At 38.3% G+C, this 19,073-nt stretch overlaps 1 protein-coding gene across 1 annotated transcript in view; it reads right to left on the bottom strand.

Annotated features, from left to right (window-relative positions):
- AVL9 (AVL9 cell migration associated) overlaps positions 1-19,073 on the bottom strand; it is a 46,856-nt gene that overhangs the window by 11,515 nt on the left and 16,268 nt on the right. Inside the window, exons 2-10 of the mRNA XM_062569528.1 lie at positions 16,779-16,899; positions 14,172-14,257; positions 10,063-10,134; positions 9,165-9,254; positions 8,719-8,785; positions 7,961-8,001; positions 6,782-6,820; positions 3,451-3,520; positions 2,313-2,857 (exon numbers count right to left, since the gene is read on the bottom strand). Coding sequence (XP_062425512.1) covers positions 2,313-2,857; positions 3,451-3,520; positions 6,782-6,820; positions 7,961-8,001; positions 8,719-8,785; positions 9,165-9,254; positions 10,063-10,134; positions 14,172-14,257; positions 16,779-16,899 — 1,131 coding nt within the window. The remainder of the gene's footprint in view (positions 1-2,312; positions 2,858-3,450; positions 3,521-6,781; positions 6,821-7,960; positions 8,002-8,718; positions 8,786-9,164; positions 9,255-10,062; positions 10,135-14,171; positions 14,258-16,778; positions 16,900-19,073) is intronic.

Here is a 19,073-nt window from a genome sequence, read left to right as displayed (position 1 = left end):
TTCCAGTCTCAGGACTGAAAATGAAATACAATGATAGCTGACAAGACACAAACATGTTTACATGGTAGCAGAATAAGCAGTATAAAGTGAGCATGGCCATCTCAAGTCAGTTTAAAGACAAGAAGTCAAGGGACAGAGATTCATCTCACTTCTCATCTGCATGCTGTCTTCTGGTAGACCTGAGGTACATCATGCAGAAAAGTTACAGAAACTCGCACAGCTGCTGTCCACACTTTGAAGATGGAGCCTGTAAGTCTCCAGAGATAGTAGTCAATTTTGGGTGAGCGTGTGCTTGCCTGCTTTAAGAGAAAGCAGGAAAGAAAGCAATGCACTGTGTTTCTTAATCACTCCATGCTTAGAAATTAACATAGTATCCTACCCAATTAAAAAGTAAAAACAAGAATTTTGTGTCATAAGGCTTTTAAGTTATGTAAAGATCGTTGAGAAGAAGCTGTAGGTATTGTATTATCTCTAGCATCAACATACTCACTGAATTTAGAACTCAAACCTAATTCCAACTGTTTCAATTGCGTAAAGCACAATGTGGTTTATTTGCTAGCACAAACCCAGTAGGCTAATGGCATACTGGACAGAAACAAAGAGCACATGTACTTTATCACACAGTACATGATAATTGGAAACATATGGAAAAAAGGAGCACAACTACTCCCTTTTGTTATATTAAACACAGGGATAGCTTTCCAGATGACAAGCACTTATTAGCTGAAAACAAACAGTCTGTGTCAAAAGAACAACAGCACTTTGAAACAGCATCACCAACTCAAAATAGAAAATATTCAGAAAAATAAGGCTTAGGAAGCTGGCAAAGAAAAGTCTAATTAATTTTTACTCAAGTTTTGGAAATATTTCACTGTTTAAAATATCAAGGGTCAGTTCCCAAATTCACATTTCTCCATAAATATAACTGTGTTGAACCTGTTCCTTTTCAAGAGTGCAATTAAAATGAGCATTAGATCCTACAGAACTGATGATAAAGAAACGAAGTATCGCAGCTTATTTTTCCTTATGCTCTGGTGTATGTGGATATATTCTGCCACCTGGCAAAATCTCATTCCATTCAAATTTGTCAGATTTGTTATTCTTCTATGGCATAGCATAAAAGAACCTAGAGATGAGAGCTCTAAATGAGATTTAAACTTTCCAGTAAGCAGTTAAATTTTAACTTGCAATCACATTTTCTAATAACTTTGGGATGTAAAGCCTTTTCTGTTTTAATTTCATTGAATGAATTCAAATGAAAAGTGCCTTTGTGGAACATCAGGTAAACATGTAGAAACTGTCAACTTCCATAAAAATTGTTTACTTTTCCATTTTATGAGCTTAGCAGCAAACAAAGTGTGCCCTCTTAGCCCTACCCCTAGCACTTATTTGCTCCTTGCCTTCAATCTATAGTGCAGATGGCATTTGATCTGCTCATTTGGGCCTAATGTATTGTTGCCAATGGAAGTTATTCTGAGAAGCTCAAATACAACTGTCACATACAATGTTTTGCAAGGAAACGCAAATACGCATTTCCAAAGGGAGGGACACTGCCGTGAACCTCATCATGTTCAGGGTATGAATCTGAATCTTCCACTTCCTGGGCAAACACGTTCATCTAATAGGCTACTACATAAAAACAAACAAAAGTATTATATTGCTTTTTTCACTGTCAAAGCGAGGCATTTGCCCTGTTTTTCATAGGTAACTCAGCAGCAGTAAATGTGTATTACATATTTTCTGAGAATGCTTATCAGGGTCCTTAGAGCAACTCTGTAATACCTGGAGTTCAGTTCTATTTCTGTGTAACCGTAGAGCTCAGCACCATGCACATAGGAAGAGACACAGATAATACGCAAGTGTTAAGAGACAAAGAAGAAAAGTTACCTCTAGGCTTAGCTAGCAGCTAGGAAATGCTTTGCAGAATCTTAGTTAAGAAGTATTTAGATACCTTTGTCCTAAAAACTCTGATCTCGCCCCATACAGATTAGATTAACAATTCTTCAGAGTAAAAGAAAATAGTAGTTACTGATACTTAAGTGGGTCCACAGAGTACCATCATACAGAATTGCAAGCAGTACACAAGTACACAGGTAACAGTAAAGTGGAAGGCACGTGCGCCTGCACACACACACCCCCCTCAGACAGGCACTGTTTCTTTTTTTATCTGCCTAGACACACACAGACTGTACTTACATGTAACACTGTAGTACCCCACAGTCCATTCAGAGCTGAACAAACAAAATTATTAGTCACTTCTGTAAAGACAGAAGTCTTTTTGAGTTACCAGGTACCACGAACAACCTGTTTACCTTTGTAAAAATAGCCAGCGGCATACCATACTGGTCCTCTTCCAACCCAGATATCAGTCCTGGAACAAGCACCGCATGTCCTGTATTTGCCTGGGGCTGCACAGTGATTGGAAGGCTTTCTGAGCGGATGCCCTCTTTCAGTAGACTTTCAGCCTGTTCGGAGGCTTTATCTTCACGTTCTCCTTTCAAATTAGACTCCTCCAAAATGCTAGGATCTAAGGTCTCCCAATCACTTTCAGAAGACTCTGGAGAAGCGCGGAAAGGAACTTTCAAGCGCTGTACAGTGCCATTGGAGGACTGAGCTCCATTGCAAGTCTTCTCTGACTGGGAAAAAGGCACATTTGCTTTTTGACCTTCCAGCAAATGGTCTCCTGCCATCTTTCTGCCTCTCTTTCCCATTCCCAAGTTTGTGTTTGAAATATCAGCAGCAGACACAGAAACACAGTCATCTAACCGTGGAGTGATTTCCTGCAAGCCAGCATCCTCCGATATGCTCTTTCTTGGTCTGTATTGTGAGCAGTCAGTAAGGCCATGTTCAATCATACCTGGAAAGCGATATCACACATGAATATCAGCACCTTAATACCAATTCAAATGACTTTTGTTAAAGACAGTGAAGGAAATGCTCTTCTGTGCATGCTAGAAATTACATAGTTCAGAACACTACCTGAACACCAAACCTTCTCTCCAAGAATATCTGCTCCAACCTTTTGCTTTGAGAAGAATGGTTAAAATTTAAGAATTAACTAGGCAAGGATTTCCCCTCCTCTCCCCTCTTTTTTTTTTTTTTTTTTCTTCCTTTCTTCTGAGGGGTATGTGTAGAGGAAATAGAGCTGTATTTTTGATGTGTAAGAGCTTGGCAAGAATACATGCCCAATGACTTATTCAGAGTCCCATCTACGGTATCAGCAAGCAGTAATACAAAAGATCTAGTAGCTCTGGCTAAACACAAAGAATAATTCATATGCTGGTAGGAGATGTGTCCATACTACATACATGCATACAAGTTATCCCATTTTTAAGGCAATATATTGACAGAACTCTACTGTCACGAGTTATTTTCCACATGGAACTGTACAGCCAGTTTCAGTTATGAACAGACACCATATTAAAAAGAAGTCCAAATGTCTCTTCTTACCAGGAAAGAGTGACAAGACAGTCATTAGAGCTCCCACCAATCTATTTACTGGAGAAATGTAAAACAGCACCTGGTGACAAGACGACAAAAAAAAGAACAAGAGGGGGGAATAGGAAGAATACAATTAAAGAAAAAAAAACAAAATGATAGCTTACATATGACAGATAAAACATACACAAGCTGTCCAAGGCATTTTCTTTCTTTCTATGCCTGTTTACCAACAAAAGTTCTTACAACAGTTTTTTTGAAGTAAATATTTAAATGCATGTACATATATAATTTACTTACAGTTGGACCACTCAATCCAATGCTGATTGGATCAATTTCAGAAGAAAAAAAATTAAAAAAATCTCACTAATTGCAGAGTTTCAAGAACAACTTTTGTCTGTCACAAAATCATTGCTTATTTTTTCTACATTAAAGACTGTCTCTATTATAAGTCAGAGGCCAAATAATCACCATTTCAGAATTCTGAAAAACCCCTACACAGAAAAGCTCTCCAAATAAAATAATATATTAATAATAAGCAGATAAGTGAAGGATAAATGTAGCATGCATTTATTAAAGATCTTTCTATGATTAAAAAAGTGATTTTTTGAAAAAAAAAAAGATTGATGTTGACTTCAGCAAAGCACTTCAGGCATAACATGGGAAATTAGAATTCCTTTAATTAAATTAGAGAGACTGGGATTAGTAAATTATTTAGGAATTCAAAAGGGGGATGTCAAAGGCTAGCAATGAAAGAGGCAGCATGAAGTTCAAGGAATACATATACACACTGGAGTTCCTCCAAAATAAACAAAAAAAAAACCCCCACACTTGCTTTATGATACCATTTTCACATCCTCAGTAAAAAAGCAGTAGTATCCTAGTGACAAACACGAGCATTACAAGGAGTCAGCTATACAAAGGAATACAGAATGACCATATATAACATGATGACTTTGCAGGTCAAGTTACTAAGTGCAAGTTTGTGGACTTAGAACTAACAAAAGTGACTGAAAGTCACTTGTCAGAAGTAAATAATGAGTAACATGATCCACCAGTGTGCTGAAGTCTATGAGCCACTGACCTGATGGAACCAAGAGACAGTCCTAACATACTATGTGATATTTAATGATATCTCAGCTGGAAACAGAGTATACCATGTATAGTGTCTTGTATAATTTGTTTTTCAACGTTCAAGAAAGATGAATTGCAGCAACTGCAGAAAAAGCCTATAGCATGATGAGAAGAACAGGTAGTTCATGTGAACAGCGTAATTTCCACTGACACCAGTGGGAATAAAGAGTCTAGCTTCTTTTGAGAAGCTGGTCAATAAGTTAATGAAAGCTACCTGATGTAACAGCATGGAGCTGGACAGAAACCCCACACTATCCCTTTCAGTTTAAGATTCTCAGGTATCATGTATTCCTAGCTGAAGTCATTTATAAGTCTACAGAAATAAACAAGTTTATAAAGTACCTCCTTTTCAAAAAGTCTACCTGTATTTTTTTTTTATTAGGTGTACTGCATACTTAAGCTGATGACTTTTCTATACTTCCCATTGACTGCCTCTGTCATCTTTCCATTTGCAATGGTGCACATTTCTTTAGCCCTCCCTATCCTGTCGTAAGGTCTACAACATTTACATTAGCAAACTGAGCGGTCCTGGCAGCAGAAAGCTAAACGATTGCCATCTGGAAATGGTCTTGCAGCTTAAAAGTAGCTGGGGGTGAGGTGGGGGTTTCCTTTAGCCTTTGGAAAGACATTAGCCAAACTGCTAGGCATTAAAGAAAATCAATCCGTGGCATTCGGGCATTTTTCTGCTCAAGGAACATTGGCATTACTAGCAGCTTCTTGCCTATAAGGTGTTTGAACATACAGATTTCCCAGAGCTATTTTGGAACCTTAACGTCTGTCAGAAAACAGGCAGTACCAGGAAACCAAAACTCTTCCTTTTGAAATTGAAAGTGTTCTTTTCCTGTTATGGCTTAGGGAAAAAAAAAAGAAAAAAACAAACAAAAATAAAAACTTCACAGATTTATTCAATAAGAATCCAGTTATTTTCAAAGCAGATTCATGTCTGAGTCATATAAACATGCTTGGCAAAGCTTCTCTCCACTCTTCCTATGCATTTATGTCCTGTGGTTTGTGCAGCTTCAGAGAAAAAAAAATGTAGCTCAGTTAAGGCTTTTTGTTTGTTTGTTTTACATACACCTAAGAGTTGAACTACTGTGATGGAATGCTAACATCAAGGTTTTTTTTAAATAGAGCAATAGGTATGTTTTATAAAAAAGTCTTCCTGTAGAAGTTCAAAATGTATTCAGTGATTTGGGGAAAAAAAATCTTACCTATTAAGTCTTAATTACATTCATTTCTGCACATGTACTGCCACTGTGTAATAACTGTATTTTCTCAAGTATACTTTGCATAGCCTTAAATAACACAGCAGCTTTAGTATATACATCTTCAATGCAAAAATTAAATGTATTCTCTTCAAGAAACACTTATAACTATCAAGGTATTTCTAGCATACAGAATTAGGTGACAAGTGCAGAAGCTTTAGTGAAGTCGTCCAAGTACATCTATAAAAGGGAGTACGTACTGTCTCACAAAAGGTACCTAAGCCTTAGACAGAAGCTTCAAAAAGCTGTTTTGATATTTTATAGGTCAAATCCTACTGACTTGCCAGTTGTAGCCAATGGGAAAATTCGGATTTTCCTTCTCACCACTCTGAAGAAGCTAGCTTTTAACAGAGCAGGTTCATTAAAGAAAGAGTGAAATTTTGAGAACCGAAAGCAATGTTTAAACAAAAATTCAAAGAACAAGGCAAAAATATTACTTCTTACATTCTCTCCTCTACCTGTCTACATAACTCAGCTTTGAAAGAGGTTCCTAGCACTAGTTTCCCTTGGTATGCTTATGCAATGCTTAAATCAAAAGTTGTAGTTGACTGGATCCTGTACAGTCATATGTTTTTTTTTTTTTTTTTTTTTATTTAAAAAAAAAGGTACCTATATTTTCTATCCATTCCTTCACACAAGTAGCTGTTTGCATTATGTGTATCCATTCCTGTCTTTTTATAATACATCATGTTTCTCTGCTCATTTAAATACATCTTACTTATTTCACTGAGACAGCTCTTAATAAGGCAGAGTATACAGAAGAGGTGAGAACAAGTTTATGTTAACACAACAGTTAATTAAAGCATAGTTTCCAAACATATACATGCATACAAAAGTACTTTAAATATAATTCTTATTTGTCACTGGTATATTTTACACATCTTCATATGAAAGAAAACTAATAATTACACTTCTATTTCAATTCTTGGCCTACAAAACGTTACCTTTTTCTCTAGAAGAATCAATTTAAAAAGGATCAAGACCTGAAAAATACAGAAAAGAAAAACATGGTGAGTGAACCATTGCCATTTATCAAAAATACTGTACAAACTTTCTCTTATTCAAAGTTTAATATTAATTATTGATTTTATTGACTAAACAATCAAATACATTTGGCCAACAGAAACTAGTGTCCTTATATCCTTTCTCCACCTGAATGTTCTTTGAAAATAGCATCTGAGGTGCACAAAGAACGAACTGCACAAACAGGAATTGCATACTTTAAATCATATAAAGCTTATTTATGAGTAAGAATACATTCTATCACTACAGAGTTTCAAAAAGCAATAAACTGCATAAGCACAGACCAGCTCCTCAACAGAAACACATAAATGAATTCAGCAGAACACCAAAAATAGTGCTCACTTCACCTAATTTTAGACATCTACAAATGTGGTATCTAAATCAGAGATGGTTGTCCTGACTTTCTTTGTACTCAAAGAAAACAAATAGATGCTTGTAGGGCACAACTGGAATGTTGGAAGTGAAATAAAAATTAGTTCTACCTCCCCAAATATCTACTGTGCACATGCAAATTCATTATCCTCATTTCTCAATTTTTCCTTGATGCTTATCGGTTAATAATAAATAAATAAATAAAAGATTCTAAAGGTTATTTGCAACTTAGGATACACTCTGCATTTCAACAGCCATCAAGAAAAAGAAGGGAAACAAGGTCCTTCATGTTCTATGATAGCAGGAGCTGTAGAAATTATGGGAAAAAAAGATATGGGGAAAAAAGGTAAGTTGTGTGTGCCAGGACATTAGCAACATTCTTCCAGTACATTCATCTGATAAGGAACAGGAAATAGAGATACAATTTCCACTTTGGGACGTGATTCAAGAAATGTCTCAAAAACCCTAGAAGTTTCCAGGGAAACCAGGAAATAACAAAGAAAGTATTTTTTTGTCTGGAACTAACCTTTACTGAATTATGTACATAGAAGGGAAGGGGAAATTAGAAGTCTGTAACCAGAAGTCCTAAGGAAAGAGCCTCACTCCTAGTTTACCTGTGTTTAGGCATGTTTATTTTTCAGTTGCTCACAAAGCCTTTTACTCCACAAATTTGTGCAAGGCATTAACATGCTGTACTTCATAATTATAATGTAGCAGAGAAAGTATACCTTGTGTCTAAAGTGAAGAACAAGATCCCGAGGAGACAGACCTGAAATATCAAAAGGAAAGCTATTATTCCACTTCAGTATCTAGTAGAGATTCCAACTTACTTCTTGTCATCATTTCGCTGTGGGTGTGGGGGGTGAGGGGGAGGGGGGAGGAAGCCGAATCCAGATAGCAATTATACTAGCACTCCATGTAAATCAAGTTATTTTGTTAGGAGAACTCATAGAAAATTATCTTTCCTTTGAATACGAATAATAGTTAAAGCTACAATGGAGACTGTAGTAACATGAGTAACCACACTCTGTGTTACTCCTGTTGAATGCAGCACAGTATTATGGAAACATCGAATTAAATCCTACCCTATGCATTCAGAAAACGCAGGGAAAAGCTAGAATCATATGGAAGACTTCCCAGATAACAGGTACACAAAAAGTTGAGCATCCCATACCAACAAGTCATTTCACTTCAGAATTACGAAAGTACTGTTTCCCAAAAGCAGCCAAGCGCTCACTTGTCAAGCCTTCAAGCCAAGATGCATCACAGCTTTCAACCTACAACTAAGTGCTATTATGGAGGGAATATAGCATTTATTTGACATTTATTTAAATCCATTAAGGAAGGAATGCATAACAGAATACTATGAAGGCACATAAACTGCTGGTGCTTAATTTCTTAATGCACAGAAGCAAATTAGCTCAAAAAGCAAATGTGCTGGTTAGCATAACATTATCTCTGCTGCTTGTACAAAAATGTCACTTACCAAGATAAACTTGTGACCCTTCCAGCAAAGTTCCTCCCAAAGAGCTATTCATATGCTCATAGAGTTCCTGTAAGAGTTGGAACAAAAACAAAAAACCCAGAACGCATTAATGACATATAGTCACACACAATTCAGAATTTTTAAAAAAATGGCTCATTTCAAGGATTTCAACAGCTTATTTCAGGAAGAAAGGCAAGTTTTACTAAGGGAGTCAATGGAGATGCAAGAATAAGCGTAACAGTCAACATGCATTTCATTACAAATCAGAAAGTTGACCCTCTGTCAGATTTGGGTAGTTCTCTCAGTTCTTGTAATTTATTGCTTGAGTTGAGTAATACAATCACCTATGAAAATGGAGTATCTAAGCAAATCACTCATTAAAAACATTAAAACCTGTAGCCATACGCTGAAGGCTTAGTTCTATATGAATATGGTTTAAACTTTACCTTTAGAATTGAAATTTGTGAGAAGTCTTTTTCTTCAAAATACGCGTGTGTAATGAGTTGCAGCTTTGCCTGAAGTAGCCCATACAAAGGCTTGAACAAAAAAAAAATAGAAAAGCAAGTAAGTGAAGAAAACTTATTACATAACTCATCTTAAGCTTCAGTCTTCTCTCGTTCTTATCTTGCAATACAGACATATTATCAGAGGTACAGTGCATTTTCAGAAGCAAAAACTCTTGACTGCCACCTTGCAGTGTCTTGTCTTCTGTGCTCATTTTAAATGATAATAATTCTTTCTTCTTTCTTTCCATTTGTACACACCATACCATCACTGAACATCTTTCTGGAAAAGTACTTTCCTGCTTAACACTGCTCATGCACCTGCAGTAACAATTTAAGCACTGAAAGAAGTTCTTTTACCTGCCTGGCAATTGGTAGCTGTCACTATACCTATTGGTACATATACATGTCCCCTCAAAACAGGGTATGTTAAGTATGTGAATATCTTAAAACCTCTTTGACCGTTGTGAGTGGCTACTTTCTCCAATTTTTTTGATAATTACTTATTACGGTGGCCAAATCCCCAAACTCTACTTCATGAAATAAAGAACTAAAGAATCAGCACTTAAGAACTATCAAAAGTGAAATAGATATCACAATTCCTGACAACAGGCAGATAGTTTTACAATTATTTTCATAGGCAGATATCAATTCAAGGTAGTACACTCAAATGCCGTATCTTTCTAATTCATCTTCACTCCAGCGTTCATTTTGTTACCCTTTACAATGATTTAAAAAAGTATTTAGAGCCAAAAGTTTCCAAATAAGAATACTTGCAAATAAGAAAACAAACCATTTTAATTTGTTCTTAGGAAGTGTTTTGAGAGTTAAACATTCTTACCAGCTGACTGAGAACACAGACGCTTTTCTGTACTGTTTCTCGGGTGATGTCTGCTTGCCGTACTTTTAATGCCTAAGAAATAGAAATATTACAGCATTTTTACCCACACACAATTTCAAAAAGAATTCTTTCAAGGATCTAGTTGTCACATACCCTCTATTTAAATAAAATCCAAGGACTGACAGCCTTCAACAGTGGAACATACAAACCATGTAACAGTATGTCTTTATCTAATACAAACAGCCAGAACACTGATTTGTCACAGCTGTGCTCTCATCTCACTGTTCATAGCAAAAATCTAAATACAGCTGTGATGATAAGCATAGGATTGTTTAAAACGCATTAGTATAAATAAAAGGCAATGACAATTTTAACCACAGGTAATGCAGCAGAAGAAAAGACTCAACACATCACCTGAACTTCTCTAACTCTATTTGTGCAAATGGACGAGGCTGAAAAGCCTTTGCCTGGCAATCGTTTATTTGCTTTATACTCAAGAATTTTCCTTGAGCCATCTATAAAATAGAAGTATCACCTGCACAGGCAACTACTTTCTCAGCCAGACCAAATGGTCCTAGCACTTAACAGCAAATACAGTCAAGTGATTCACTTAATTGTGCAAAACAGCAAGCATGTAGATTCCAGTCCGCACATCAAAAAGCCAGATGGGAAGAGTGCTGGAGTTCATATAAAACACACATTGTTTTATAATCTACTTGTTGCAAACAGTTCAATTTAAAAATCTATTTATCTTCTTAATTGGTTAGTAAACAGCATAAAATGGAAAGAAGAGTGCAATAAAACCAAGTTAAAACAATTGTATAGTTAAATCACAGAATATTTAATCACAGAATGCTGTGAACGCTGTCTACAAACAGAGTGAGCAAACCAAAATCAACACAAGAAACAGAGTTAAAATCTGTATTTGTAAAATTTCTTCTCATAGCATAAACAGAAACTTGAGGTAAAATCAAGGCATGGTTAAGACTAAAACAGAGTACATAATTTGCATGAACAAACAGGAGAATCTGGAGATCTGTGTGCGATCACAGGGTCATGATCTCATTGCAATCACGGAGACATGGTGGGATAGCTCACATGACTGGAACGCTGTCATGGATGGCTATGTGCTTTTTAGGAGAGACAAGCCAGGAAGGCGAGGTGGTGGAGCTGCTCTTTACGTGAGAGCGCAACTGGAATGCATCGAGCTCTGCCTAGGGGTGGAGGAGGCAGTTGAGAGCTTATGGGTAAAGATCAAAGGGCAGGCTAACACGGGGGACACTGTTGTGGGTGTCTACTACAGGCCACCAGGAAGAGAAAGTTGATGAGGCCTTCTATACACAGCTGGAGGTAGCCTCAAGATCACAGACCCTGGTTCTCATGGGAGACTTCAGCCACCCTGACATCTGCTGGAGGGACAACACAGCAAGGCACAAACAGTCCAGGAGGCTCCTGCAATGCATTGGTGATAACTTCTTGTCACGGATGGTGGAGGAGCCTACAGGGAAGGATATCCTGCTGGACCTTGTCCTTACCAACAGAGAGGGGCTAGTTAGAGACGTGAAGGTTGGGGGTAGCCTTGGCTGCAGTGACCGTGAAACAGTGGAGTTCAGGATTCTGCAGGAAGTAAGGCAACAAGCAGGACTGCAACCCTGGAATTCAGGAGAGCGGAATTTGAGCTCTTCAGAGACCTACTTGGTAGAGTCTCATGGGTTAAGGCCCTAGAAGGAAGGGGGATCCAGGAGAGCTGGCTAGTATTCAAACATCACTTCCTCCAAGCTCAAGAGCAGTGCATCCCTATGAGTAAGAAGGGCAGCATAAGGGGCAGGAGACCTGCATGGGTGAGCAAGGAGCTCTTGGCCAAATTCTGACAGAAGAAGAAAGCACACAGAATGTGGAAGAGGGGACAGGCTACTTAGGAGAATTATAGAAATGCAGTCAGAAGAGATGCTGTGAAGAAGGCTAAGGCCCAGTTGGAATTGAGTCTGGCAAGGGATGTCAAGGACAACAGCAAGGGCTTCTTCAGATACATCAGCAGCAAGAAGAGGACTCGGGAAAATGTGGGCCCACTACTGAATGGGGCACAGGCCCTGGTGACAAGGGATACAGAGAAGGCAGAGTTACCGAATGCCTTCTTTGCTTCAGTCTTCACTGCTAAGACCAGCCCTCAGGAATTCAGGAACCTGGACACAAGGGAGAAAGTCTGGAGAAAGGAAGACTTTCCTTTGATTGAGGAGGAAAAGATTAGAGACCTTCTGGGCAGGCAAGATATCCACAAATACATGGGCCCGGATGGGATGCACCCATGGGTACTGAGGGAGCCAGCAGATGTTGTCAGGCCGCTCTCCATTATCTTTGAAAGGTCCTGGAGAACTGGAGAGGTGCCTGAGGACTGGAAGAAAGCCAATGTCACTCCAGCCTTCAAAAAGGTCAAGAAGGAGGACCCAGGCAACTATAGGCCAGTCAGCCTCACCTCCATCCCTGGAAAGGTGATGGAACAGCTCAATCTGGATGTCACCTCCGAATATACGGAGGAAAAGAAGGTGATCAGGAGTAGCCAGTATGGATTCACTAAAGGGAAATCCTGCTTAACCAACCTGATAGCCTTCTATGATGGAATGACTGGCTGGGTAGATGAGGGCAGAGCAGTAGACGTTGTCTGCCTTGACTTCAGCAAGGCTTTTGAAACTGTCTCCCATAACATCCTACTAGGCAAGCTCAGGAAGTGTGGGCTACATGAGTGGACAGTGAGGTGGATTGAGAACTGGCTGAAAGGCAGAGCTCAGAGGGTTGTCATCAGTGGCATGGAGTCTAGTTGGAGGCCTGTGGCTAGTGGCGTCCCCCAGGGCTCAGGACTGGCTCCCATCCTGTTCAACTTCTTCATCAATGACCTGAATGAGGGGACAGAGTGCCTCCTCAGCAAGTTTGCCGATGATACCAAGGTGGGAGGAGTGGCTGATACACCTGATGGCTGTGCTGCCCTTCAGAGAGACCTGGACAGGCTGGAGAGTTGGGCAGAGAGGAACCTCCTGAGGTTCAACAAGGGCAAGTGCAGGGAAGTGCACCTAGGGAAAAATAACCCTAGCCATCAGTACAGGTTGGGGGCTGACCTTCTGGAGAGCAGCTCTGCAGAGAAGGACCTGGGAGTGCTGGTGGATGACAGGTTGACCATGAGTCAGCAATATGCCTTGTGGCCAAGAAGGCCAATGGTGCATTAGGAAGAGTGTTGCCGGCAGGTCAAGGGAGGTGATCCTGCCCCTCTACTCAGCCCTGCTGAGGCCTCATCTCGAGTACTGTGTCCAGCTCTGGGCTTCCCAGTACAAGAGAGACATGGAGCTACTGGAGAGAGTCCAGCGTAGGGCTACAAAGATGATCAGAGGGCATTTCACAGGAAAAGCTGTATTTTTAAAGAAATCTTAAAAACTTTTCAATTAGAGTTTCATAGATGATACTTTCACTGCTATTTTTGAAAATATGAACATATTCTAGCACATAGAATTTTCTCAAAGTACAGTCTCCTCAAAGCGTGATCACATAGAGTGATCTATCATCTCCTCTCAGTTTTTCAGCTTTACTGGGAATAGGTCAGTACCAGTAAGTAGCTACATATAGTGGAAGGGTAGATTGCAGTCCACTTCACGAATGTACTTTTGGCAAAGGAGATATGTGAGAAGAAACATCATGGCATTCGTATGGCCAGATCCTAGGAAATCCTCTAAAAATCTTCATAGTCACACAATGGAGAAATTTAAATTGCTTCCACCCAAGAAATCTACTTTTTGACAACAGGACTTGGCAGTTTGACAGATTATCAGCTTAAATTTTGCTGCTTGGGGCTGATGTCTGGATTAGTTGTCAAGAACCAAAACATTTTGGAATCTTCAAGGCAATTGACAAGGAATAATACAGTATGTCTGCTGACAGCGAAATAAATAGCTACAGAACTTGAGAACTATCTGTGGAGAAGGTTTTCATGGATTTTTTAAGGTGAGATGACAATTCTGATCCTGCTGTCTGAATGTTGGTGTAACACAAACCACTGAAATTCAGAGTCATTTACACATCAAGCCTATCAATTCATTGATATAATTTACAACTTGTAAAGTTACCTTGGCTTCAATCTGCCTATAGCAAGAAACACCATATACTGTGGTTCGATCCCCACATCTTGGAGGCAAGTGGAAAAACACTGTATCTATGAAGAAGAAAAGAATACTTTGTAAGTCACTAACAAAGGGAAGCGTTCAGTATTTTTATTTTCAGCACAACTTACTCACAAAAAGTTTACTGCTGAAAATCCTGAGTACTTTGGGTGCTAAAATTTGTGCTAACACAAGAGTCCTCTAGAAATCTATGCTTGGAAACTGGAGTTTCCAAACCATGAGGTGCCTTTGGGAAGTAGCTCCAGCTGTGCTAATATGGATATTCTGACAACAGTCTGTGTTTTAGCCTGACCAAATCCCTATGAGCTCAACGACAGATGCTCATGAGCAGCTCTTGTCAGCAGAGAAGCATCTTCGAAATCCCCACGTATGCTGCACTTCCAGCTTGCTGTGAAGGAGCAGAAATAAGGCACTGTAAGGCTAGTCGTACAGAACTGGTGAGGCTGGGTGTACAGCAGCAGTGCAGTGCCCATAAGAAGGTAAATGCAAAGAACGTATAAAAAGTTGAAGGAGGAAATACACAGTCTGAAAGCTTAGAGCTCCTGCTGCCACTGCCATGGTGGCTACCTATGCACAATACTACTACTCTAGCAGAAAGGACTCAGTTTTTTCTCTGTACAAGTGTGACACAAAAGAAGCAATTTACATAATATGACACAAGAAAGGATTTTAAGAAGAGTATTTTGATTCAAATTATAAGACTTGATATCAAGATACACACTTGTCGTTACTGCAAAAAAAGTTCTTAATTCATAAATAAATGAGATGCAAAATATAAATTATGATTCTGCTATGATTCAAAACATACTGATGTCAATACAAATTTCATTCAAGTAAAATTGCTTGCTTTGTAGTAACAAAATAGAATAGAACAGACTATGTATTGGGTCCAATATGTAAAAAAATTTATTCCCTTGAGCAAATTTAACTATTATACAGATCACATAGGGTTTTAGTAAACCTTCAAGAGCATTTACCCTACCAATCATCCTCTTTGCAAAAATATAACTCCTTCAGTGGAAGCTAGTTATAAACTCGAAAGTAAATACACAACTAAAAGTCACTACAGATAAATATACATTTATCTGAAGTGCATTTGCCAATTCCAAGTTCATGTTGATTCCTCCCTATAAAACAAAGATTTACTAGTTTCATTGCCACATCATTTGTTTCTTACCAAAAAAGCACACACTAATAACCTTTTACTACGCCAATAAAACTGCCAGAAGTTCAGTATTAACTAGCATAGTAATGAACCAAGAGGTAGCAGGTAAGTAAGATGGCCTCTAATTTCCTAGCTTTCAATCTATCCTACTGCTCATGGGAGATCTAAGGATGCAGAAATAGAACAAAAATCATGACTACACACAGACTCAGAGTGACTCCTATTGCTGCTAGGAATGGGATTATTTTGGTATGAATTCTTTCACTTCCAAATGAATCCCCAGAAGCTTAAGGAATAGAAAACTAAGTACACAAAGTTAAAAAGCCTTAATAAAGTAGCATTAAAGGTCTTTTTGATATTTTGTTGTTTTAAGTGGTTTCCTTCTTCACTGCTGTGCAAAACAACTGATAAAATAACTGCACATGCAAATAAATATGCTATTATGATGAACTGAACTGCTGTCAAATACAAAGAAATAAATTAAAAACTTTCCTAATAACAGTAGCTGTAAGCAATCAGTTATTTTTAACTATTCATTTTGGAGTGAACAGTACTTAAACTACTTTGGCTTGGGACAAGTAATTTTAAATTCTGAATCCAGATCTCAGAATTGTACGATTTTTAGTTTCCAGGGGGAGGGAGGTCAGTCTTTGAGAAGCAAACATAAGACAGACAAAACTGCTCAAATAAAAGCTCCAGTCTCCTTTATTCCCTTTTTCCTCAAGGATCCTTACGGGTATTATCATCTGTTGTGATAATTTAATAAGAACATTGGGCTTCAGCAACAATCTTAGTAGTAACCGCAAGTCAAAAGAATCCTTCTGTCTTTCCATTATGCAGACCAATACACTGAAGTTCCTGTTCCTGCTCCTGACCCTTCATATATTTGTATGTTCAACATACATCATTCTGCAGACTTTGAATAAGACTCTGTAGGTGCTTGTAGGTTATTCCAATAATCACCAAGTTAGTGTGGGAACAGGTATCATAATCAGTACATATCTTACAGATCTGAATGTTAGAATTGCATTTTCCTCTTACCTCAAAACAGCATTAAGAGGTTCTTCTCCCTTCAAGTATTTTTTTCAGATAGCTGGTGTCATTGTTTTGTGTTAAGAGTATACACAAGTGATACTCAACCCTTAAACTGAACTTCTATTGACCTGATTTCTTGATGTAGGAGCTGAACTTTTATGATATATTTTCACTTTCAACCTTGAGGCAATGTTTCATTATCTATTCATTTTGCAGGTTATACAAAAATGCAAAGTACAAGAAATCTGATAGCAAAAAAACCCAGTTGATCAGATATTAGAATTTTTCTCTTGTGTACATTAGAGGCACAAAGCAGACACTAGTACATTCCACTTCCCTCTCTGGTTTCTTACCTTCTTGATAGTTGTGAGCGCCATCTGGTAAAGCAAGAAATGGCAAATATTTCCATTCTTCTGGTAAACTGTGGCTGTCATGTCCTTCTCCAGGCATTAGAGGAGGATAGGAAAATTCAACCTTTAAAAAAAGGGGGGAGGGGGCAGGGAGAGGCAGAGAGAAAACAGATTAGTGCTACCAAACAAGCAAGCCTCTGTGATTCAGCCTAGCAGTCTTTTAGTAGCAGTGTGAAAGAAGACTTTCTATTTCTGCTAGCATTCCTCGTCCCTTCCTCCAAAGCATCCATGGACTGACTTCTGTGTGGCCCAAGAACCCCTGGGCAGATCTGGCTTCCGCTGTGCTTCTAGCCAGCCTGGTACCTTCTCCTCAAAGGAAATATGAAACAGATTCCCAAGCAGCAAGCACTGCTCCAGCAGTTGAATGCCTTCTCCCCTCCACGTGCGCAGCCAGCAGCATGCCACGGCATCTGCAATGTCAGCAGCGGTTAGTGCTAGGGCACAGCCATCCCAAAACTGGATTTGGCTTCAAACTCCCTGAAGTGCTCATGATTGGCAGTCCTAACTCACACAGGCCTTTATATTTCACACCGCCAAATGCTGACTAGTCTCAGAAGCTACATGAACAGCAAAATACTGCTTTTAAGTATTAAGTTGTTTGCTTCAATGATGAAATCTGTTTTATACAGTGACTAAAAGTATCTCCTTTTTCCTTCCCCAAGGAGTCTCGCCTCTAATTTCACCTCTAATTTATTTGCCATTAACTTCTTTTTCCAAATAATAAGGGCAAACTTTTTATACTTTGCACTATAATACACACCTACTACAGCTCCTCATGATTAGCATATTAACACTATTATCTGTTCACTTTTTTTTTGTTTTGTTTTCCCCCTATGGAGATCTTTCTGTGCTTCCAGCCTCTTTCACCAAGTTTTTTTTTTTTCCTCTAGATATGCATTCCTTGAAGTATTGAACAAAACCTAGGTTTCTTTATCAGTAGAAGAAACTGTTAAGGGTTATTACAACTTCTCTTGGAAATGTTTAGTCATAAATTAGTCAGCTGCCAAAAATTTATAACCTATGGAAAATACAAAAGTAATCACACACAAAAAAAAATCTTACCATTGTACAGAAGATAAATAAAAATATCATAAAGAATAAGAGTACTGAAAGAGGTCAAGAGAACAGAAGCGAAATTCTTCATCTTACCACACAGTGTCACTCTTTCTCCAACTGTTGCCAACTCCCCCCCCACCCAAAAAAAAAAAAAAACAAACACCATACACAACACACCAAAACACAGAGAAGAAGCCAGCCTAAAAAAAAACAAAAAAAAACAAACAAAAAAACCCCACAGCCTTGCTACTTGCTGTATTCTTATTCCTCATACTATATTCCATATCCTTGTGTGCAAAGAGATCCCTGAAGGTATTCACAAAAAAAACAAAAAACAAAACACACACACAAAGATCTAGTGAATGATTAAATTCCTGAACTGAACATAAGTAAGCCACAAAGAACGATTTAGCAAGGAGGGAAAGGGGAAGAGGGGAGAGAACAAAAATAAAACCCTACGCAATAGCAAAAAGGATTAGCTTGGTGAAAGAAGGAGGGAAGAAATACAGACTTTCACTTGCAGTTAGTTATCTTTAATACCTACAGCATTTTAAACAACATATGCCACTAAGCTAACTAGAAGAGTATCTGACTTCCAAATGTGACAAACTGGAACCGCAGCACGTTCAAGGAGCAGAGGTGCGACCTGCCACGCAGTACATGCATAAGTCTTGAGAATCCCACAATACGCTTTCCACATTACAGACTGCAAAAACATTAAGCTGTTTAATGTTTTATGTTTAATGTAAGTTAACATAGTTAATTACTTAATGTAATTTAATTTAATGTAAGCATTTGCAACTAAAATGATTATACCATACAATCTGATACTGTCCACAGATTCAGATTTGCTGGCTGAATATACCATTACCAAAATTACTACTGGATTAGGCAATGCTATCCTCTTTGCAAGACAAGTAACTTAGTAATAAATAAAGCAGCAATCCTGTTGTTTAAGAACATAAATACTAAAAATGAGCATCTATACTAACTTCCTGAGGCAGATATTTTCATTTCACAGTCAATGGAGAAGAGTTTTGATTCAGCCTCTATAGTAGTTTCTTTTCATCAAATATAGAGGACACTCTGTGACTTCTAGATGTTAAATGCCCATGAACATCTTCCAAAGCATTACTCCTGACAGGCAAATACAGTAAGTAAGGATCTAAGTCACTAGCACTT

The sequence above is a fragment of the Rhea pennata genome, chromosome 2 (genome assembly GCF_028389875.1).
Source record: "Rhea pennata isolate bPtePen1 chromosome 2, bPtePen1.pri, whole genome shotgun sequence".
NCBI classification, from domain to species: domain Eukaryota; kingdom Metazoa; phylum Chordata; class Aves; order Rheiformes; family Rheidae; genus Rhea; species Rhea pennata.
This window is presented reverse-complemented; position numbering and strand designations above follow the sequence as displayed.